General features: G+C 45.0%; 2 protein-coding genes across 29 annotated transcripts in view; one reads left to right on the top strand and one right to left on the bottom strand.

Annotated features, from left to right (window-relative positions):
* The first annotated feature begins 30 nt into the window (after positions 1–30).
* rprd1a (regulation of nuclear pre-mRNA domain containing 1A) lies at positions 31–8,284 on the top strand. 17 transcript variants are annotated; one of them, XM_088318177.1, is made up of 12 exons: positions 31–751; positions 1,276–1,405; positions 1,509–1,615; positions 1,699–1,793; positions 2,286–2,412; positions 2,637–2,812; positions 2,946–3,948; positions 4,264–4,292; positions 4,415–6,840; positions 6,930–7,250; positions 7,427–7,465; positions 7,532–8,284. In XM_088318177.1, exons 1-7 carry the CDS (start codon positions 601–603, stop codon positions 3,042–3,044), a joined length of 885 nt encoding a protein of 294 aa, XP_088174303.1. In that variant the 5' UTR covers positions 31–600; the 3' UTR covers positions 3,045–3,948; positions 4,264–4,292; positions 4,415–6,840; positions 6,930–7,250; positions 7,427–7,465; positions 7,532–8,284. The 17 variants fall into 17 exon arrangements, with proteins under 17 accessions (XP_088174303.1, XP_088174301.1, XP_088174297.1 ...); XM_088318175.1 differs by having other exon boundaries at positions 4,415–6,356; positions 6,472–6,840; positions 6,930–8,284; XM_088318171.1 differs by having other exon boundaries at positions 4,415–6,356; positions 6,468–6,840; positions 6,930–8,284.
* A 4,283-nt stretch (positions 8,285–12,567) lies between these two features.
* The window catches only part of LOC148321731 (uncharacterized), a 42,002-nt gene continuing 30,839 nt past the window's right edge, over positions 12,568–23,730 (bottom strand). For 4 of the 12 annotated variants that reach the window (XM_088318514.1, XM_088318513.1, XM_088318512.1 and 1 more), the window contains 5 exons: positions 18,236–18,332; positions 18,055–18,137; positions 16,821–17,983; positions 14,512–16,715; positions 12,568–14,398 (listed from right to left, as the gene is read on the bottom strand). In XM_088318514.1, coding sequence (XP_088174640.1) covers positions 17,882–17,983; positions 18,055–18,137; positions 18,236–18,332 — 282 coding nt within the window. In that variant the 3' untranslated portion in view covers positions 12,568–14,398; positions 14,512–16,715; positions 16,821–17,881. Of the gene's footprint in view, positions 14,399–14,511; positions 16,716–16,820; positions 17,984–18,054; positions 18,138–18,235; positions 18,333–23,730 lie in introns of those variants that run through there. The other 8 variants (XM_088318516.1, XM_088318517.1, XM_088318515.1 and 5 more) reach the window with 8 other exon arrangements.

Here is a 23,730-nt window from a genome sequence, read left to right as displayed (position 1 = left end):
TGCGTTTAGGGCAAGTACGTTGGTAATGTGATGGTACTCAATAAGCTCGTTTACAAGTGATTAACCAACAATTAATAGAATGAATCATGTCAGACTTTTTTACATTAAACATCAGTATTTAAAATGTAGAGTTTTGATCGTTTAAATGCATCATAACTGCAGGAAGTAATATCAGGCACTTTTTAAATACGTGGTGTACACCTATGTACTATTTGAATATGTTTAAATAAGCAAATAGCGTGTGTACAATTGGTTGACCCTCTATTAGTGTATCGAAAAGAATTTTAGAGACGTTTCTATTGAAATTCGACATTTTGAAGTTTTGAATTCCGGAGGTTACGAACGCACCATGGCGAGCAGGCGGAAGTGCCTCGCGTAGGCTACTGTGCTCGGCTAGCCAGTCAAAAACGACGCTGCGCAAGCAGTGTGCTAGCACGTTTTTATTGTGGATGGCTGTATAATTTCTCATTGAGCACAAGCGAACAAACAAAGAAAAACTACAAATCGACAACAGGCATCGACAGAGTCAGTTGCAACAGCCGATCAAGCTAGCGCGGGTCGTGAAGGCGGCGAAGAGGCGACATTCGTGCGGCGGTCGACATGTCCTCGTTCTCCGAAGCTGCTCTCGAGAAGAAACTGTCCGAGCTAAGCAACTCCCAGCAGAGCGTGCAGACGCTGTCGCTGTGGCTCATCCACCACAGGAAGCACTCCAAGTGCATCGTGCACGTTTGGTACAACGAGCTCGTCAAAGGTAAGCGAGCTCCGTGTTGCTGAAAATGCTTCTGCTTCTTTGTCAACATGTGCGCTTTGGGCTGCAGGCGATGATGGGTAAACTGACCAAAAGTAAGAGTGATCATCCTAACCCTGAATTAAAAGATGTAATCCTTTCCACCAAAGTCTTGATCCAAGTGTGTTTAAGACCAGACTGTCTTGCTCGAGACCACAATTTAACAAACCCCAAATAAAAACAACACTTTACGGAATTGACAAGCCGACACGATGAACTTAAAATAAACATGGGAAGGTTGAGGAGGATGAAGAAGAAGAAGAAGAACCGATGATTGGTGCTGGTCTTGAGTCTTGACTGGTCTGGACAGAGAATCCAGTTGATCACTGAAACAAGACCAAAGCTGAGTCCAAATTCGCAGGCTCCTGAAACCGGTCTCGAGTCCAAGACCGGCCTTGAGTATTCCAACGCTAGTTGTGCGTTTGTGTGTTCTGTTAGCGTCTGTATGTTGACCGCGGCAGATGCACTCTCCTTGGTTGTGTATGCAGCGCCGGTGACACGAAAGCTGACCTTCCTGTACTTGGCCAATGACGTCATTCAGAACAGCAAAAGGAAAGGACCCGAGTTCACGCAGGATTTTGCGCCGGTCATCGTCGACGCGTTCAAGCATGTTTACAGGTTGTGCGTTTATGCGCGTTGCATGATTCAGTCGCCAACGGTGACCTCTGACCTGACTGTCCAATGCCTTGAGCTTGCTGTCACAGTTTGTGTTGTCCCTCAGAGAGTGCGAGGACGGTTGTAAGAAGCAACTGGGCCGGGTGTTGTCCATCTGGCAGGAGAGAGCCGTCTATGAAAACGAGCTACTGGACCAGCTGTCGAGAGTCCTCTGTGAGCTCCTCTCTGCTTTTTTTTCTCCCACACGCAACAAAATCGTAGAATGATGAGTCGTCGTCTCCTGTGATGTTGCGCAGACGGCGAGAAGAAGCCCGCCAAGAGGTCATATGAGTCCATCCAGGCGCTGAATGACAACTTTGCTGGCCAGACTTCTCCAGCTGAGCCCCCACAGGTAGACTGTAGTAGAAATTAAAACGCGTTCCGTTGATTAAATTTTAGTGTATTCCGTCCCCCCAAAAAAAATTATTGTCCACATATCATAAATTTCATGTTTCTAACGTGCACTCACGGCTGACAACGTGGCACTCGAAAGCGTCCACACTAGCGCAAAGTCCTGCTCCACAGGCTGTCTCGAACGACCGACTGGGAAAAAAAAGAAAAAACCTTCGCTCTGTGATGTGCGTTCACCGTCGACAATGAGGCACTCTAAAGCAGCACTTCTCACTCTGGCTGGCACGTCAGACTTCTTAAAAAGAAAGAAATCAAATTTTTCCTTTTGACAAGTCCGCCTTTTTTCACCGTGACACGCGCACACTTGTGGTTGACAACAAGGCGCTCTAAAGCGGCCTTTATCTTTGTCTTTGTTATTTTCTGGAAGTGACTTTCTTCTGGTTTCTGTTTGGCCACTGTAAATCGAACGTTGCGTTTGCCGTGTTCCCGACAGACATCGGAGCTGATCCGAGCGCTGCAGGAGTTGGAAAACGCCACCTCGGGAGACTCGCTACTGCGTCAGCGCATTTCCTCGCTGCCCGCCGAGGTGCAGGACACGTCGCTGCTGCACAGGATCACAGGTAGGGGGAGCCGTCGCGCATCTTGCGTCGTATTGTCGTTTTTCGTGACATTTGCATGCTACAAGTTTAAGTACACAATCTCCTAACAAATTCAAACGAGACAAGAGTGCAATTCAAATTTCTGACGCGCAAAATGTTTGCACTTCAAATTAAAATAAAACCTCCGTTCATCATAAGGGAACGTTTTTTGCCAGCTGACAAAAAAATCTGCGTTTCCATCTCAGATAAGGAGTCGGGCGCTCGTTTGTCGCGTCAGGTGGACGACGCCTGCATGCTGCTGGCCGACTACAGCGGGCGGCTGGCGGCCGAAATCGACGACCGGCGGCAGCTAACACGCACGCTGACCAGCTTCCTGCAGAGTCAGCGCGACGGTCTGGTGCACAACGAGCACAAACTTGAAGTGCGGAAAGAAGCTTTTGGGCATTTGTGTCACTTTGTGATTGAAAATAAAAAAAATATTTGCATTTAGTGCTGAATTTCTTCTAATTTTGTGATATTGCGTTCAAATTTTTCTTCCTCTTTTTTTTTTCCAGGAATACAAACGCAAACTGGCCCGTGTGAGCCAGGTCCGGAAAGAGCTGCGATCTCGCTTGAACAATCTGCCAGGCGGACTCCGAAACTCTTCCACCTGACATTTGACCTGCAATCTCTCGCTTAATTTTGTAGCATTGTTTGTCGGCATTTTTTTTTTTTTGAATGCAAATAACAGCAGTGTGTTTTCAATTCCTTCACCTCGTTTTGCTCATTTACATATAATTTGCAATTTTCTTTTTGTACTGTATAGTCATCATATCCCACTTTTCTTGTGAACTTGTTTTGCCCAAGCTTCTCTGTGTTAACTGTTAATTCATGCTTTAAATGTAAAAGTGAGTCTGGAGTCAGTGTAGATAAAAATATGCAGCTGCATGTAAATATCTTATATCTGAATTTATTTCAATGTGAAAATTGCCATTCAGATTGTGGCATTTTGTACATATATGCTGCTGTGCAAATAATTAAAAAAATTGCTATGGTCGTATACCTGTGCCGTCGGTGGTGGAATTTCCATTTCTATTTTTTTTTTAAGGATCAAAATCAACACTTGGAATTTAAAAAAAAAAAATCTAAAAATGATTAATCCTATTTTTGTGGCGTCTTTTTTGTAAGAAATTCAATGTATTGTATGTTTATTCACTTGAATTTCCATACAGCGTTTGAAGTGTTTTGTTTTAAATTCCTAGATGTTGTCACCAGCTGCACTTCTCCAACTGACCATGAGGTGGCGCTAGAGGCCGATGTCGAGTTGTGTCACGATAGCAAGGTTGTCGTACTTGATAGCATGTGATTCGCTTTATTTTGGTGGCTTGAATTTGTTGCACCAATTTTCACGCCAATCCAAAGCAGTCATCATGACAGGCCACCTGGTGGCGCTAGTCTGCAAAGCGCCCTTGAACAAGCAGGGGAAGAAGAAGAAGAAGCGCGCCTTGGATTGCGGATGTGACGTCAGGCCTGTGCAGGTGCGGAAAGATGGCGGTTGACCATGTGGCCTTTTTGCAAGTAAGTGAGCACACAAGCAAATGTTTGTTGTTGTTTCTCCAAATGACTTTTTGGAGTAAGTGTGATTCCACCCAACGACAACGTTCTTAACAGTTGCTTCCTCCTGCCTGTCCTGTCTCCTCTCCTACCACCTGTCCCACCTTGTCCTGTTCGCTTCCTCGTGCTGTACCCTTCCACGCCCTGTTTTTTTTTTTTATCGCTCCCTTTCTGCCTGTCCAATCCCTGCTCCTGATACATTTTCTGCCGCTCCCTGTACACTTCCATTTACCTGCTCACCTCTACTTTTCCCCACCCTCCTCCTTCTTGCACGGTTAGCAAACTGCAGGAACGAAACTGCGTTTGAGGTTTGAGCACAACACGTCACAATTCACTTCCTTTTGCTTGATTTAGCACGTTGTGCTCTTTGTTCCGTGATGTTTTATGTTTTTTTGGCATTTATTGTTGATAATAGCATTTTATAATATAGCTCTGGAGACGCATCCTTGTCAATTTGGGCGGACGTGACGTCAGGCCGACAGGTCAATTTGGGCGGACGTGACGTCAGGCCGACAGGTCAATTTGGGCGGACGTGACGTCCGGCTTGCAGGTCAATTGGCGCCAGGTGTGGACGAAGCGAATCATCTAGGACAGGCCGCAGGTTCGGCAAGATGACGTCGGACCGCGTGACCGTCCTCAGCTAAGTGAACACACGAGCAAATGTTTGTCGTTTGTTTGCCATTTTGCTTCTTGCATGATTTGCGCACTTGAGCACAGCACGTCACAATTCACTTCCTTTTGTTTGATTTAGCACATTATTCTCTTGTTGCCACGCTTTCAAACGTTGTTTTGTTTGTTTTTGAATTTAAAGTAGCATTTTATACCATAGCTCTGATGTGCACCTTGGTCAATTTGCCTGCAGGTCGATTGGAGCCAGGTGAGGACGAAGCTAATCGTCAAGAACAGGCCGCAGACGAGGCAAGATGGCGTCGGACCGCGTGACCGTCCTCAGCTAAGTGAACACACGAGCAAATGTTTGTCGTTTGTTTGCCGTTTTGCTTCTTGCATGATTTGCGCACTTGAGCACAGCATGTCACAATTCACTTCCCTTTGCTTGATTTTGCACATTGTGCTTTCTATTCCTTGCAGCGCTTTTAAAATGTTTTTGTTTGTTTTTAATGCTGGCCAGCTCTTTTTGCTTTGTGTCTTAAGTGTGGTAAATTACACATTTGATGACTTTGTTCTTGAGAAGTGAACTGTTTTTTTTTTTTTACTAATTGTTGCTGTGTATGACATATGATGCATTTTATTTCAGGTGCTATAAATAACCTTTTTTTATTTTTGACTTCCTTCTCTGGTCTCATGACGTTTACTGTCATGGTAAAAAAGAAAAATATGGTTTTGTCCCATTCACCTCATCTGAACTTTTTTTTTAATCATGGGCTGAAGTATTTATTCTCAGATGTGCAATTTCCTTTTGTCTTTTTTTTATTTGCAAACTTTTGAATGTAATTTTTGTCTAATGCTTGACGCCTGTTGTCAATACTTCACATTAAAAAGCTTTTTTGTGCCAACTGCAATCAAAAATTGCGACTTTATTCTTCCATTGCCGGTTGATTTGTGACCAACGCGTACCTCGCAACCGTTCATTTCTCCAATTTCCGGTCGGGGAACACTTTGATCCGATTTGGACCACAACTTGGACTTGTAACTTGACTCCGTTTGTGGATCATCTGTCCAATTTGAGGTAAGTTTTGTCAAAAAGAAAAATTGTACCGTCTTATTGTGCACGTGTCGCGTTAAAATGAAGAGTTAAAGTACCGTTTAAAAGTATTTTGTGAGATTTACACGTTTGGTTTGATGTTTTTTTGCTAAAGTCGGCCACCAAAACGTATTTGCCGTCATAAATATTATGCATTATCTCGACGGCTTTCAACCGTGCGTTTTCTTTAGCAAGCGCCGATCGAGTTCGTATTTGTCATCCAAAATGAACGTGTCGGGATATCAACTTAACTTCTCTTGTTTCTCTGCAGAGCTGAAAATGAACGCGGCAGCCTTCAATACAAAGCAAGCGGGAGGACCTCGGACCAGCGGAAAATAAATTGGCGTCAAGTTTCAGCTCGTGCGTGGCATTTCTGGACACACCGAATTCACGAGAATGTCTGCTCTTGTCTAAAGTGTTTTCTTTTTTTGTCCCTCTCCGTCTTTGCCGTACTGTGTAATAAAATAAAGTTGGTCGTTCACAAGTAAGGGTGCGTGCGTGTTTTGCAGGCTGGAAGACTCCGTCATATTGCTCGACACGATCCTCTCCTCTCTCTCTGTGTTTCAGGATTGTGGAGCCACCGGATTTGCTGAGGGGCAACAAGAGGACCTGGACCAGGGTCACGAGTACATCCGCAAGTGTCGGGAGGCGGGCCGAACTGCTCCTCCTGGTATTCCGTCTTGAGTTTGCCGATGACTTGTGCATGACATGGATTTGATTGACAGTCACTTTGAATAAAAGCCGTCACTCTTGGACTTGTGTCCCCCCCCCCCCCCGCCAGAAAGTCGTAAGGCGGGATGGTCCGAGAGGCGCCGAGACCCACCGGCCGACGGTTAAAATTCTACACGTGTGCAATCCAGTGAGCGGCACGCCACGAATTGCACATTCTGCCTTTTGCAGGACGGACGATGGAACGCCACAAAGTTGACGCTCCAATCAGGTCGCTGACTCGCCCGCCACCTTCCTTGGCTGTTTTGGCCTCGTTTGACAGGTCCAGGTCTCCAAGAACTGCTCGTGTGGAGTCTCGGTGCAATGTTTGGATTCCCGAAATGGAGTCTGTTGTTTTGCTCGACATTGTGTCATGTTGCCGTCTCCGTTGCAGCCCGCTCATCCCGGAAGGGGATGGGTCCCTCGCGCTGCGGTCATTTTTCCAGGTTTCTTCCGCCAAGCCCGCTCAAACGGGCTCTTTTGGAGACTCTCTTGTGAATAAAGAACGATTGCAAATGCACTTGACTTGTTGCAGGATGGAGGCGGAGCCACGGCAGCGTAGAAAGGACAAAAGCACCGGGATGGAATTTGTGTGCTTGTTTCGTAGGGTGGAAGAGGAAAGGCTGGACAAAGGTCACAAAACCGAAGACCATTGACTGGAAAAAAAAAAAAAGGACGTCGTCGGGTGGAGGTCACCCAATTTTTGGCTTGCAGGAAAAGGAGTCGTTCCACAAATGAAGAATCAAGTGGAATGTGTCCGAGGGGCGCTTGCAAATGGTGACCAGGAGGGGGCAGTGTCGCGAGGGAAGCTCGTCGTCATTTTGTGCTCGGAAAGGTCTGACGGTGATGAGGGCAGGTATGGAGTGCGTTTTTCGAGCCGATGGTTGGACTCGTGTCGCTTGAGTGCTTTTGGCAAGAAATGTTGGCGTTGTTTGGCTTGTCTGGATCCAGAGCAGCTTTTGCTTTGAGGAAGTCACTTTGCTTTCGTGTCGAAGGAGTTTGTTAGCGACGCCAAACATTTGTTGGTTTCAGGATTGTGGACCGGCGCCACCAAGAGCAAGTTGGACCAAGGTGAGGAGTACATTGACCAATAAAGCCACCCGCACTCGGTCGATGAACTGTCTTATTTATTTGCAGGGTGACGAGGACGCCGGTTGGGACGGGAGGCATCGTGGAGAACCTGAACATGGTTATGAACACTCGTCTTGAAAAATGAATTTAAAAAGGCCGAAGCTCCCAATAATGTTGTGCGTCAATGTGTTTGTTTTGCAAGGTGGCGAAGGAGCTGGAGAAAGGTCACAAAATGGAAGGCGGGTCCTCAAGTGGCACATGATGCCCATCGTTCTTGTCGCCGGGCTGCCATCAGAGGAAGAGGAACGATTGCAAGATGAACAGCTCGCTTTTGAGGCCAGTGCGCAATGAAATGGATGCCAACGCATCGTAAGACGAGTCTTGTCTCTTTTCTCCGTAGCGTTCCCAGACGAGAGGTGCAGATGCGACGGCGCCACTTGGAGAGCAAAGCGCCAACTCTGCGCCGATTGTATTTCTTTGTTCTTCCTTTGGTGTGTTTGTCTCCGCTCGGTCACTAACTCACTGGGTGTGCACTGACCAACACTAACTGCATGAAGGGGTTTCTTTTCCTGTCCGAGCCGCGCGCGTTTGGTTGCAGCCACCATTCTCAGCCCATGACAATATTCTCCACCACCGTCGTGTCCACGCTGCGGGCTTGGAAATGGTGGCTGCGGCCAGACCCGTCTCGTCGCGACATCGACGCTTGTGACCAAAACGGACTCTGAAATATTGTATGTGGACATGTTTGTATGCAAATTGTCAAGCTCCCGTTTTCTCTTTGTGCCTGTGTACTTGGATTAAAATGTGAAGTGATTTCAAGTGGTCTACTTTAAACTTTGGGGAGGGAGAAAATGTTCTTAAAATTTCTTGACAATAAGGCCTTGGAGGAAAAAAATAAAAGCACCTTAAGACATCAAGTCAAACTTGAAACGGGTTCCATCATCTGAAAGATTGTTTGTGTGTCCTGACAATGGCTTGCAGCCGATTTAGGATGTCGCCAACGACGACGGGAGAGGTTCCGGCACGCCCGCGACCCTCGTGAAGATAAACGGTTTGTGGCGAACAAGCGTTCATAGCGACGTCGGCTTTTTGATCCTTTTGCACGTCATAAAAAAAGTAAATTAAGGCCTAAAAGGTGATCCGAGGCATCAAGATTGTCAACAGAATTGATGGAAAAATATTGCTACATTCGCTTTATTTTGCATTCTCATTTGTTACTTGCAACAATTTGCCTTTAATCTGAGGAGAAAAATTCACTTTTCCTGCCGACCATAGCCAACAGTAAATGCAGAAAAGTGAGTTTGACACAATTTGTAACTATCTGAACTTCAAATACCTTTGAATAACTCGAACGTTGCATTTGCATGAGATCATCCAAGTTGTCCCCTTTGGTCAAGCAGTGTATAACAAAAAAGATGAAAGGTGCGCTTCATCATAAACTAGAAATCATGTTTTGACTTTTCTGTATGTTGTCAGTCAGACATGAGCTTCAAATTTGTTGGAAGTTGAATGCAATGTACGCTATAAACGCTCGACTAGTTTCACGTCACCCCCCCCTCGCGTTCTTGACACGTAAAAAAATCCCCGCAAATAATTAAGTGAGGAAATACTACTTCATGCATTTAGACACGTTAAGCGTCGTGACGTATATTGGTCGACAGCTTTTGGCGGGTCTCGAACCGTGGATCTTCGCTCTTCACCGTCCTCGTCGTCACCATGAGCTAGCGGGGCAATCGAGTTTGCAGGTAATAACCGTCGCTTCATCATTCACAATAGTTTCTCAAAGTACAATAGTCCACGAAGTTGTGTCCATGCAAAATGCTACCACGAACTGTTGCAATGTCAAAAGGAAGAAAGTATACACGTTAACAATGTCGGAGGGAGTGAGAGCGTTACAGTTAGGGTTAGTTGCATTTGTTATACATGCAGTTAGGGTTAGTGACACGGACAGTACAATCGGTTAGGGTTAATTGCATACATTGCACAGTTGGTTAATGGGTTAGGGTTAGTTGCATTGCACAGAACGATATACATGACATGTCAGAGCGAGGCTCGAACCCTGGTTCTCAGGTGTCCAAACCGCAGCGTTATCCTCTCGGCCAGCGAATACCTGACAGCGACCACCGCTCCTCGTCTATTCATTGTTAACTATTGAACGCGGGCGCTACTTGTCGCAAAGTAAGGACAAATACGCCCAGATGGCCGATCACCGCCAGAGCCACTGTGGTCGAGTGGTTAACGATGCAGAGCGCGACACCATCGGACCCTGGTACGAATCCCCGTCTAGGCAATGCAAGTTGTCATGGGGGTGAAACTAAAAATTCGTTCGCATATATTTTTATTAAAAGTTGTGACAAGGCCCACCGGTGCAGTGGTGGCACAATCCGGCCCCACCCCTGTGCGAGCACGTGAGCTGTACCCCTCCCCTTTCATGCTACCCCCATCCTACCTGTACAGCCAACCACCCCACCCCTACCCGTGCACCACCGGGTATATATATATATATATATATATATATATATATATATATATATATGTATGTATATATATATATATATATATATATATATATATAAATATATATATATATGTATGTATATATATATATATATATATATATATATATATAAATACACCCAGCGGTGAATGGGTTGGGTTGGGGTCAAAAGCCCCGCCCCGCCCCCCCCCCCCCCTGCCCCTGCCCGTTCACGTATACATTCAAATATATATATATATATATATATATATATATATATATATATATATATATTAAAAAACAAATATATATATATATATATATATGTATATCAATCTATATGTGAACGGGTAGGGGCGGGGCTTCGCCCCGCCCCTACCCGACACAATTAAGAATGTTGGGTAGGGGCGGGGCTTCGCCCCGCCCCTACCCGAATAACTAGGCTAGTTGAGTACTAGTAAGCTTGTTATTCGGGTAGGGGCGGGGCGAAGCCCCGCCCCTACCCGAATAACAAGCTCACTAGTTATTCGGGTAGGGGCGGGGCAAAGCCCCGCCCCTACCCAACATTCTTAATTGTGTCGGGTAGGGGCGGGGCGAAGCCCCGCCCCTACCCGTTCACATATAGATTGGTATACATATATATATATATATATATATATATTTGTTTTTTAATATATATATATATATATATATTTGAATGTATACGTGAACGGGCAGGGGCAGGGGGGGGGGTGGGGCGGGGCTTTTGACCCCAACCCAACCCATTCACCGCCGGGTGTATTTATATATATATATTTATATATATATATATATATATATATATATATATATATATATATATATATATATATATATATTTATATATATATATATATATATATATATATATATATATATATATATATATATACATATATATATATATATATATATATATATATATATACCCGGTGGTGCACGGGTAGGGGAGGGGCGGTTGGCTGTACAGGTAGGATGGGGGTAGCATGAAAGGGGAGGGGTACAGCTCACGTGCTCGCACAGGGGTGGGGCCGGATTGTGCCACCACTGCACCGGTGGGCCTTGTCACAACTTTTAATAAAAATATATGCGAACGAATTTTTAGTTTCACCCCCATGACAACTTGCATTGCCTAGACGGGGATTCGTACCAGGGTCCGATGGTGTCGCGCTCTGCATCGTTAACCACTCGACCACAGTGGCTCTGGCGGTGATCGGCCATCTGGGCGTATTTGTCCTTACTTTGCGACAAGTAGCGCCCGCGTTCAATTGTTAACAATGAATAGACGAGGAGCGGTGGTCGCAGTCAGGTATTCGCTGGCCGAGAGGATAACGCTGCGGTTTGGACACCTGAGAACCAGGGTTCGAGCCTCGCTCTGACATGTCATGTATATCGTTCTGTGCAATGCAACTAACCCTAACCCATTAACCAACTGTGCAATGTATGCAATTAACCCTAACCGATTGTACTGTCCGTGTCACTAACCCTAACTGCATGTATAACAAATGCAACTAACCCTAACTGTAACGCTCTCACTCCCTCCGACATTGTTAACGTGTATACTTTCTTCCTTTTGACATTGCAACAGTTCGTGGTAGCATTTTGCATGGACACAATTTCGTGGACTATTGTACTTTGAGAAACTATTGTGAATGATGAAGCGACGGTTATTACCTGCAAACTCGATTGCCCCGCTAGCTCATGGTGACGACGAGGACGGTGAAGAGCGAAGATCCACGGTTCGAGACCCGCCAAAAGCTGTCGACCAATATACGTCACGACGCTTAACGTGTCTAAATGCATGAAGTAGTATTTCCTCACTTAATTATTTGCGGGGATTTTTTTACGTGTCAAGAACGCGAGGGGGGGGGGGTGACGTGAAACCAGTCGAGCGTTTATAGCGTACATTGCATTCAACTTCCAACAAATTTGAAGCTCATGTCTGACTGCCAACATACAGAAAACTCAAAACATGATTTCTAGTTTGTGATGAAGCGCACCTTTCATCTTTTTTGTTATACACTGGTTGACCAAAGGGGACAACTTGGATGATCTCATGCAAATGCAACGTTCGAGTTATTCAAAGGTATTTGAAGTTCAGATAGTTACAAATTGTGTCAAACTCACTTTTCTGCATTTACTGTTGGCTATGGTCGGCAGGAAAAGTGCATTTTTCTCCTCAGATTAAAGGCAAATTGTTGCAAGTAACAAATGAGAATGCAAAATAAAGCGAATGTAGCAATATTTTTCCATCAATTCTGTTGACAATCTTGAAGCCTCGGATCACCTTTTAGGCCTTAATTTACTTTTTTTATGACGTGCAAAAGGATCAAAAAGCAGACGTCGCTATGAACGCTTGTTCGCCACAAACCGTTTATCTTCACGAGGGTCGCGGGCGTGCCGGAACCTCTCCCGTCGTCGTTGGCGACATCCTAAATCGGCTGCAAGCCATTGTCAGGACACACAAACAATCTTTCAGATGATGGAACCCGTTTCAAGTTTGACTTGATGTCTTAAGGTGCTTTTATTTTTTTCCTCCAAGGCCTTATTGTCAAGAAATTTTAAGAACATTTTCTCCCTCCCCAAAGTTTAAAGTAGACCACTTGAAATCACTTCACATTTTAATCCAAGTACACAGGCACAAAGAGAAAACGGGAGCTTGACAATTTGCATACAAACATGTCCACATACAATATTTCAGAGTCCGTTTCGGTCACAAGCGTCGATGTCGCGACGAGACGGGTCTGGCCGCAGCCACCATTTCCAAGCCCGCAGCGTGGACACGACGGTGGTGGAGAATATTGTCATGGGCTGAGAATGGTGGCTGCAACCAAACGCGCGCGGCTCGGACAGGAAAAGAAACCCCTTCATGCAGTTAGTGTTGGTCAGTGCACACCCAGTGAGTTAGTGACCGAGCGGAGACAAACACACCAAAGGAAGAACAAAGAAATACAATCGGCGCAGAGTTGGCGCTTTGCTCTCCAAGTGGCGCCGTCGCATCTGCACCTCTCGTCGGGGAACGCTACGGAGAAAAGAGACAAGACTCGTCTTACGATGCGTTGGCATCCATTTCATTGCGCACTGGCCTCAAAAGCGAGCTGTTCATCTTGCAATCGTTCCTCTTCCTCTGATGGCAGCCCGGCGACAAGAACGATGGGCATCATGTGCCACTTGAGGACCCGCCTTCCATTTTGTGACCTTTCTCCAGCTCCTTCGCCACCTTGCAAAACAAACACATTGACGCACAACATTATTGGGAGCTTCGGCCTTTTTAAATTCATTTTTCAAGACGAGTGTTCATAACCATGTTCAGGTTCTCCACGATGCCTCCCGTCCCAACCGGCGTCCTCGTCACCCTGCAAATAAATAAGACAGTTCATCGACCGAGTGCGGGTGGCTTTATTGGTCAATGTACTCCTCACCTTGGTCCAACTTGCTCTTGGTGGCGCCGGTCCACAATCCTGAAACCAACAAATGTTTGGCGTCGCTAACAAACTCCTTCGACACGAAAGCAAAGTGACTTCCTCAAAGCAAAAGCTGCTCTGGATCCAGACAAGCCAAACAACGCCAACATTTCTTGCCAAAAGCACTCAAGCGACACGAGTCCAACCATCGGCTCGAAAAACGCACTCCATACCTGCCCTCATCACCGTCAGACCTTTCCGAGCACAAAATGACGACGAGCTTCCCTCGCTACACTCAACCAAGGCAAAGCACAAAGCTCGCGACACTGCCCCCTCCTGGTCACCATTTGCAAGCGCCCCTCGGACACATTCCACTTGATTCTTCATTTGTGGAACGACTCCTTTTCCTGCAAGTCAAAAATTGAGTGACCTCCACCCGACGACGTCCTTTTTTTTTTCCAGTCAATGGTCTTCGGTTTTGTGACCTTTGTCCAGCCTTTCCTCTTCCACCCTACGAAACAAGCACACAAATTCCATCCCGGTGCTTTTGTCCTTTCTACGCTGCCGTGGCTCCGCCTCCATCCTGCAACAAGTCAAGTGCATTTGCAATCGTTCTTTATTCACAAGAGAGTCTCCAAAAGAGCCCGTTTGAGCGGGCTTGGCGGAAGAAACCTGGAAAAATGACCGCAGCGCGAGGGACCCAACCCCTTCCGGGATGAGCGGGCTGCAACGGAGACGGCAACATGGTACAATGTCGAGCAAAACAACAGACTCCATTTCGGGAATCCAAACATTGCCGAAACTCCACACGAGCAGTTCTTGGAGACCTGGACCTGTGAAACGAGGCCAAAACATCCAAGGAAGGTGGCAGGCGAGTCAGCGACCTGATTGGAGCGTCAACTTTCCCTCGTCCGTCCTGCAAAAGGCAGAATGTGCAATTCGTGGCGTGCCGCTCACTGGATTGCACACGTGTAGAATTTTAACCGTCGGCCGGTGGGTCTCGGCGCCTCTCGGACCATCCCGCCTTACGACTTTCTGGCGGGGGGGGGGGGGGGGGGACAAGTCCAAGAGTTACGGCTTTTATTCAAAGTGACTGTCAATCAAATCCATGTCATGCACAAGTCATCGGCAAACTCAAGACGGAATACCAGGAGGAGCAGTTCGGCCCGCCTCCCGACACTTGCGGATGTACTCGTGACCCTGGTCCAGGTCCTCTTGTTGCCCCTCAGCAAATCCGGTGGCTCCACAATCCTGAAACACAGAGAGAGAGGAGAGGATCGTGTCGAGCAATATGACGGAGTCTTCCAGCCTGCAAAACACGCACGCACCCTTACTTGTGAACGACCAACTTTATTTTATTACACAGTACGGCAAAGACGGAGAGGGACAAAAAAAGAAAACACTTTAGACAAGAGCAGACATTCTCGTGAATTCGGTGTGTCCAGAAATGCCACGCACGAGCTGAAACTTGACGCCAATTTATTTTCCGCTGGTCCGAGGTCCTCCCGCTTGCTTTGTATTGAAGGCTGCCGCGTTCATTTTCAGCTCTGCAGAGAAACAAGAGAAGTTAAGTTGATATCCCGACACGTTCATTTTGGATGACAAATACGAACTCGATCGGCGCTTGCTAAAGAAAACGCACGGTTGAAAGCCGTCGAGATAATGCATAATATTTATGACGGCAAATACGTTTTGGTGGCCGACTTTAGCGAAAAAACATCAAACCAAATGTGTAAGATCTCCAAAAATACTTTTAAACGGTACTTTAACTCCTCATTTTAGCGCGACACGTGCACAATAAGACGGGACAATTTTTCTGTTTGACAAAACTTACCTCAAATTGGACAGATGATCCGCAAAAGGAGTCAAGTTACAAGTCGGGCTTCGTGGTCCAAATCGGATCAAAGTGTTCCCCGACCGGAAATTGGAGAAATGAACGGTTGCGAGGTACGCGTTGGTCACAAATCAACCGGCAATGGAAGAATAAAGTCGCAATTTTTGATTGCAGTTGGCGCAAAAAAGGTTTTCAATGTTAAGTATTGACAACCGGCGTCAAGCATTAGACAAAAATTACATTCAAAAGTTTGCAAATAAAAAAAAGACAAAAGGAAATTGCACATCTGAGAATAAATACTTCAGCCCATGATTAAAAAAAAAGTTCAGATGAGGTGAATGGGACAAAACCATATTTTTCTTTTTTACCATGACAGTAAACGTCATGAGACCAGAGAAGGAAGTTTAAAATAAAAAAAGGTTATTTATAGCACCTGAAATAAAATGCATCATATGTCATACACAGCAACAATTAGTAAAAAAAAAAAAACAGTTCACTTCTCAAGAACAAAGTCATCAAATGTGTAATTTACGACACTTAAGACAAAGCAAAAAGAGCTGGCCAGCATTAAAAACAAACAAAAACATTTTGAAAGCGCTGCAAGGAATAGAAAGCACAATGTGCAAAATCAAGCAAAGGGAAGTGAATTGTGACATGCTGTGCTCAAGTGCGCAAATCATGCAAGAAGCAAAACGGCAAACAAACGACAAACATTTGCTCGTGTGTTCACTTAGCTGAGGACGGTCACGCGGTCCGACGCCATCTTGCCTCGTCTGCGGCCTGTTCTTGACGATTAGCTTCGTCCTCACCTGGCTCCAATCGACCTGCAGGCAAATTGACCAAGGTGCACATCAGAGCTGTTATAAAATGCTACTTTAAATTCAAAAACAAACAAAACAACGTTTGAAAGCGTGGCACCAAACAAAGAGAATGTTGTGCTAAATCAAACAAAAGGAAGTGAATTGTGACGTGCTGTGCTCAAGTGCGCAAATCATGCAAGAAGCAAAATGGCAAACAAACGACAAACATTTGCTCGAGAGTTCACTTAGCTGAGGACGGTCACGCGGTCCGACGCCATCTTGCCGCGTCTGCGGCCTGTAGTTGACGATTAGCTTCGTCCTCACCTGGCTCCAATCGACCTGCAGGCAAATTGTCCAAGGTGCACCTCAGAGCGATGGTATAAAATGCTACTATAAAACAAACAAAACAACGTTTGAAAGCCCGGCACCAAAGAAAGGGAATAATGTGCTAAATCAAACAAAAGGAAGTGAATTGTGACGTGCTGTGCTCAAGTGCGCAAATCATGCAAGAAGCAAAATGGCAAACAAACGACAAACATTTGCTCGAGAGTTCACTTAGCTGAGGACGGTCAGGCGGTCCGACGCCATCTTGCCGCGTCTGCGTCCTGTTTTTGATGATTCGCTTCGTCCACACCTGGCGCCAATTGACGTGCAGGCCCGACGTCACGTCCGCTCAAATTGACAAGGATGCGCCTCGGAGATATATTATAAAATGCTCCTATCAACAATAAATAAAAAACATTTGAAAGCGCGTCACCAAACAAAGAGCACAACGCACTAAATCAAGCAAAAGGAAGTGAATTGTGACGTGTTGTGCTCAAACCTCAAACGCAGTTTCGTTCCTCAAGTCTCCTAACCGTGCAAGAAGGAAAATGGCATCGTGAGAAACGGCGACAAACGACAAACATTTGCTCGTGTGTTCACTTAGCTGAGGACGGTCACGCGGTCCGACGTCATCTTGCCGCGCCTGCGGCCTGTCCTAGATGATTCGCTTCGTCCACACCTGGCGCCAATTGACCTGCAAGCCGGACGTCACGTCCGCCCAAATTGACCTGTCGGCCTGACGTCACGTCCGCCCAAATTGACCTGTCGGCCTGACGTCACGTCCGCCCAAATTGACCCGTCGTCACGTCCGCCCAAATTGACCTGTCGGCCTGACGTCACTTCCCCCAATTCAAGCCAACATCCTTCTGCCCTTTTCAACGGCATATTGCACACTCGCGTCACTTGGTACCGATCAAAATGACTGCTTTGGCCTGCCGTGGAAATTGTTGCAAAAAACACTTTATTTGGGATTCACCGCAAGCATTTCTATAACTGACCAGAAGATGGCGACAAAGTAGCGCCTGAAGACGATATCGTGTTGTCATGACAGCCAGACTGTCGTACTTTTTAGCATCTGATTCGCTTCAATCATTGTGGCGTGAAATTTTTGCAACATTTTCTATTGGGTTATTTTATTACTGTAGCAAAACAGGCAGGAAATGGGGGAGTCAGATCAGAGAGGGTGGGCAGAGTCAGGTCAGGGAAGAGGGAGGCAGGTGAGAAAGTTGGGTTGTGGTGTCAGACGCGGTGTTCTGACGAAATGTCCTACCCGCTCGAATCGTCCTACCGGAAGCGAATTTGACAGCCAAAATACTACACCGTGCGCTTTCAGAGATTTTATGCAGTATATTTACACATATATACAGGTAGGACATTCTGACAGTTTAATTTATGGATATATTTACGCTTATATACAGGTAGGACGTTCTGACAGTTTAATTTATGGATATATTTACGCTTATATACAGGTAGGACGTTCTGACAGTTTAATGGGATTAATTAAACAATTGGGAGAAGACAGTAGATGGAAGAACAAACTCCACAGTGTTTTGTCCACAACTATTTACATTTATTACAATAGTCACTGTGTGACTGGTCATCTTGGGGTACAAATTGGGCACATTGAAAATGGGCCCACCTGGTACATTTATGACACTGTACCTAAAAAGTAAAAAACAAGCACACATAAAAACAATGCATATGAAAATTTGAAATCAATCATATATATATACCATTTCAATCATGCTGGACTCTCCATCACTCTCTATCATGGAGCACACCACACAGTAGTCTTCCGCATTGCCTACAAAAACAGCTAGGGCATTTTGTTAATCGGTGTAAATACGTGATTTGTGTAATTCATGTTGTGGTTACAAAACTAGCTATAAACTATAAAAGCTGTCCCAAACTTACCCTGATGTTCTAGCAGGGTACAAGCTATCTGTCTTCGAGCCTGCTCAACAGCTTCTGCTGCGGTCAGCACCCAAAACAATATGAAGTTTTCGGCAAATTGCAATACATGATTTTGTGGACATTCTTATTTAATTTTATAGATGCAATAAAATTGTATCCATTTAAGAAAAATAGTTTATATTTATTATATATGCATATATATATTATATTATATATGCATATATATATATTATATTATATATGCATATATATATTATATATACATATATATGCATATATACATTTGTTCTGTTTTCAATTTGTAGTTAATTTAAATCTAGTTATTGCATTCAAGTTGCTGTGAAGTGTAACGTTAAATATCTTTCTTAATGTTTTTTGTACAACGTAACTTTAGTTTCGTGATGAAGCAGCGTAGTTCGTAACCGGAAATGACGTCATCAACTCGGATGTCGCGTACGCGGAAGCAGGAAGTAAAGTAACAGATTGTCAACAAGAGAAAAATGTGAAATTGAAATCAAATCGAGCACAATCCGCATACATCTTATGCCTTTGGTAGCATCGTGGGTACGTACAAGTTTGTGTAATTAACAATGTACAATTCTGTGGCGCTTTTATGTTAAAAGATGTTAATTCGGCAAGGTGAATAAAAGTGCAAAGATTCATGCTAGCACTCGCTAGTTGCGTTAGCACAATGTCTCGTTACTATGGCAGTTAATGTAATATTAGCTAATTTAGTTCATTTATTTGCGAATGCAAGTAAGTCATATTGACGAATTTTGTCTTCTCTATTTTATTTTGACTTGAAGGTAATGTTGTTTCATACTGTTTGTTACAGTTTCACCTTTTTTCTGCACTATTAAACCTGTGGACTCAAGAGTAACGTCTTCGGAGTCGTGGTGTGGAAGATGAGTTTAGCTGACTGTCCAAACAAGGCTGAGACAGTACAGTGAAACCACGGCTTCCTCTCGGGCAAGATAACGTGGACATGCTGGTCGGAACAAATCATCACATCAATAAGGAGGTTAACAAATCCGTATCCTACGAACCGCCTGAAGTCAGAAGGAGAAAATAAGGACAAGTAGCCATGTCAAAGACACATTCACATGCTTCGTCTGTGCACTCTAGTGCTTCATCAACATCCTCTGCAGCAGCTAAAGCGAGAGCAAAAGCAGAAGCTGCGAAGGCACGCCTTTACTATGCTGAGGAGGAAATGAACCTGAAACTAGAAAAAGCTAAATTGGAAGCATCTATGCAAATGCTTGAATACAAGAAAGAAACTGCAGCAGCCGTTGCGGAAGCAGAAGCCCTGGAAGCTGCCATTGAAACCATGAGCGAACAACGCAGTCATATGCTTGTGTTAGATTCTACTCCCTTAACAGCCACGCAACGCACTCAGGAGTATGTTGCTGAACAAACCAAAGCTTTGGAAACAAAACACCAGCCAAATGGAGAGGATGTTTCATTAACGCCGCACAATATTTCCCAACATGTTCAACCTTGTAAGGATGAATGCCTTCGTGAGCCCCGACAAGTGAAGTTTGACCAAAATCGTGCATCGTCCCTATTCTATCCCTTGTCTCCTAATTCCAATCACAACAACTCCAATGCAAATGAATTTGTGAGATATCTTGCACGTCGTGAATTGGTGTCTAGCGGCTTACTTCAGTTTAATGACAAGCCACAGAATTACAGAGCCTGGAAACGCTCATTTCACTCTGCAACCAGTTGCTTAAATTTAACAGCAAGTGAGGAAATCGATCTTCTTTTAAAGTGGCTTGGTGAGGAATCAAAGGAGCATGCTGAACAAATAACAGCAATTCATGTCAATAATCCAGAAGCAGGCCTAGACATGTTATGGACAAGACTCGAACGAATTTATGGTTCAACGGAAGCAATTGAAGATGCTCTCTTCAAACGCATTGACGCCTTTCCAAAGATAGGGAATCGGGAATACGCCATGTTAACAAAGTTAAGCGATCTTCTAATGGAACTACTCTCAGCTAAGGATGAAGGAGTCCTACCCGGTCTGTCCTTTCTCGACACAGCAAGAGGAGTTAACCCAATAGCGCAGAAGCTTCCCTTTCGTCTACAAGAGAAGTGGGCTTCAGTTGGTGCATCGTATAAACGACGAGAGAATGTGCATTATCCACCATTCAGTTTATTTGTAGATTTCGTCCATCAAGAAGCAAGCATTACTAATGATCCAAGCTTCAGCTTTCTCACTCAGACAGACGATGTAACTAAGGCTGAAAAAGCAACATGGCAGACAAAAAAGCATCAGGGAATCTCAGCTTGCAAAACAGAGATAAAACCCAATAGGATTCTGACTTGACAGAATCTCCAACAAAGGCAGAGTATACTGACAAAATGTGTCCTATTCATGGGAAACCACACCCTTTGCACAAATGTCGTGCGTTTAGAGAACGGCCTATCGAAGATCGCAAGACGTTTTTGAGAGAAAACAATCTTTGCTTCAGATGCTGTTCGTCAACACACATCGCCAAAAACTGCAAAGTTCAGTTTCAGTGTTTTGAATGCAAAAGTGAGAGACATTGCACGGCCCTACATCCAGAGCCTGCAGCATGGATGGAAGTGGAGGTCCCTGCTCCAGAGCATGGCGGGGAGGAAATCAAAACCTTGCCTGAATCGGATATCACAACCAAATGCACCAAAGTCTGCGGTGGAGACCTCATAGACCGATCCTGTTCGAAAATTTGTCTTGTGAAAGTGTATCCAGCCGGTCACAGAGAGAAGACGGTGAAAGTCTATGCAATTTTGGATGAGCAGAGCAATAGGTCGCTCACCCGTTCGCAGTTCTTTGATGTGTTTTCTGACAAAAGTCCAAATGTCCCATACACGCTGAAAACATGTGCGGGAGTAAAAGAAGTAATAGGGAGGCGGGCAAATGGATATGAATTAGAATCTCTGGATGGAACACTCAGAATTCCACTACCCAGCCTTACGGAATGTAACGACATTCCGAACAACAGAGATGAGATTCCAACTCCAGGTGTCGCTATTCATCACACACATTTAAAGCCGATGGCTCATCTCATTCCAGAAATGGATCCAAATGCCCAAATCATGCTTCTTTTGGGTCGAGACATCATCAGAGTACACAAGGTACGCAAACAAGTTAATGGCTCACACAACGAACCGTATGCACAGAAGTTAGACCTTGGTTGGGTTGTAGTAGGCAATGTGTGCCTTGGCAGCACCCACAGACCATTGACAATCAGCTCATTATTCACAAACACCACAGAGCTACAACGGCCATCCATCTTTAACCCATGTCCGAATGTGTTCCGTGTGAAAGAAAAGTACAACGCCATTCAAGTGACAAGCCACCTCACAACATGTTCTGGAGAAGAATGCACCTACGATAATGACCATCTTGGATGTAATGTGTTCCAGCGAACCAAAGAGGACAACCAAGTTGCTCCCTCAATTCAGGACGCTTCATTCATGAAAATAATGAACGATGGACTTCAGAAAGATTCCAACAACAGTTGGGTAGCTCCATTACCCTTTAAGAGCCCACGCCGACGGCTTCCCAACAACAGGCCCCAGGCACTAAAACGTCTCATGTCTCTTGTGCGAAACCTTGAGAAGAAGCCTGAGATGAGAGAACACTTCTTCAGTTTTATGGATGACATTTTCAAAAACGGCCATGCTGAGTTAGTAACCCCTCTCCATGAGAAAGAGGAACAGTGGTATTTGCCAATATTCGGTGTATACCATCCCAAAAAGCCCAAGAAAATTAGAGTTGTATTTGATTCTAGTGCCCAATTCAATGGCGTGTCCCTTAACGATGTGCTCTTGACTGGACCGGACTTGAACAACACGTTGCTAGGTGTCTTGATCCGCTTCAGGAAAGAAGCTGTTGCATTCACGGCAGATATAGAACAGATGTTCTATTCTTTTTTGGTCAGAAAAGAGGACAGGAATTTTTTGAGATACTTATGGTTCCGTGACAATGATTTCAGCAAAGATATAGTGGACTACCGCATGACTGTCCACGTCTTCGGGAACAGCCCCTCACCTGCGGTGGCCATTCATGGTCTACTCTACACCAATCTGTCAAAGGCAATGAGTTATATATTGACCCTGAAGTAAAACGCTTTGTGACGAAAGACTTCTACGTGGATGATGGATTGAAGTCTCTGTCTACAGTTGAAGCTGCTATAGACTTGCTAAAGAAGACGCAAGATGTTCTCCTTAAGTCAAACTTGAGGCTACACAAGATCGCAACAAACCGCAAAGAGGTCATGGAAGCCTTCCCCTCAAAGGATCACGCAAGCAACTTAAAAGATCTTGACTTCAACACGGACACAATGCCAATGCAACGAAGCCTTGGACTCAATTGGAATCTACAAACAGACCGCTTTGTCTTCATTGTCTCCGATGTGGTAAAGCCTTACACTCGTCGAGGTGTTTTGTCCACCATTAACAGCCTCTACGATCCTCTAGGATTTGCAGCTCCAGTTACTATCCAAGGAAAAGCAATTCTGAGAGAACTCACTGCAGAGAATGGTGACTGGGATGCACCGTTGCCTCGTGAAATGGAGGAGTCCTGGACATTGACAGAATTGACAAATCTGGTCGCTCCTCAGGCCTACACTAAACTTTCACCATTGGCAGCTGTCCGCAGAGAGTTATGTGTCTTCTCTGATGCCTCAATAAAAGCAATTGCTGCGGTAGCCTACCTCAAAATCACAGACAGTGCTGGAAATAATCATATTGGCTTCATTATGGGAAAGGCCAAGCTGTCCCCCCGCCCAGAGCACACAATTCCCAGACTAGAACTTTGTGCGGCAGTACTTGCTGTAGAATTAGCTGAGTTAGTCTCAGCTGAACTTGATCTTGAACTTGATACCACAAAATTTTACACAGATAGCAAAGTAGTTTTAGGCTACATTTGCAACGAAACGCGACGTTTCTATGTTTATGTAAACAACAGGGTCTTGCGCATTCGAAAATCCTCCAGTCCATGTCAATGGCACTACGTACCAACAACCCAGAACCCGGCAGATCATGCAACACGCTCGGTTGCTGCTGACCATTTAAACGACACAAACTGGCTGAGTGGGCCGAACTTCCTGTCTGAACCGGAGCAAGAAGTTTATGGAGGTGCCTTCGATCTTGTGGACCCAAGTTCAGATCCAGACCTTCGTCCTTCAGTGTCAACCTTAGTCACTGCTGCCACATCTCAGAAACTTGGTTCACAGAGGTTTTCCAAGTTTTCGTCATGGAAGTCACTCATTCGTGCCATTATGCACTTAAAACACATAATCCGTTGTTTCAATTCCTTCACAACAAACAACTCATGTAGGGGCTGGCATTTGTGCAAGACAGAAATCGCTGTTGCTGAATTCAACCAGGCATTAGCGGTGATAATTCAAACAGTGCAAGAAGAAGTCTATAGTGAAGAAATAAGATTTGTTAAAGAGCATAAAGGCATTTCCAAAACCAGCCCTCTCAAGAATCTAGATCCA

This window comes from Idiotropiscis lumnitzeri, chromosome 16 (assembly GCF_059441095.1).
Source record: "Idiotropiscis lumnitzeri isolate Australia: NSW breed Sydney's pygmy pipehorse chromosome 16, RoL_Ilum_1.0, whole genome shotgun sequence".
Taxonomy (NCBI): domain Eukaryota; kingdom Metazoa; phylum Chordata; class Actinopteri; order Syngnathiformes; family Syngnathidae; genus Idiotropiscis; species Idiotropiscis lumnitzeri.
This window is presented reverse-complemented; position numbering and strand designations above follow the sequence as displayed.

What these genes read in the sequence shown, in the direction of transcription:
- rprd1a (XM_088318167.1), top strand. Translation starts at nt 601, where the DNA reads ATGTCCTCGTTCTCCGAAGCTGCTCTCGAGAAGAAACTGTCCGAGCTA. An exon ending in CCAGCTGTCGAGAGTCCTCT is followed by an intron (nt 1,616 to 1,698) that starts GTGAGCTCCTCT and finishes GATGTTGCGCAG; the next exon opens with ACGGCGAGAAGAAGCCCGCC. An exon ending in CTCCAGCTGAGCCCCCACAG is followed by an intron (nt 1,794 to 2,285) that starts GTAGACTGTAGT and finishes TGTTCCCGACAG; the next exon opens with ACATCGGAGCTGATCCGAGC.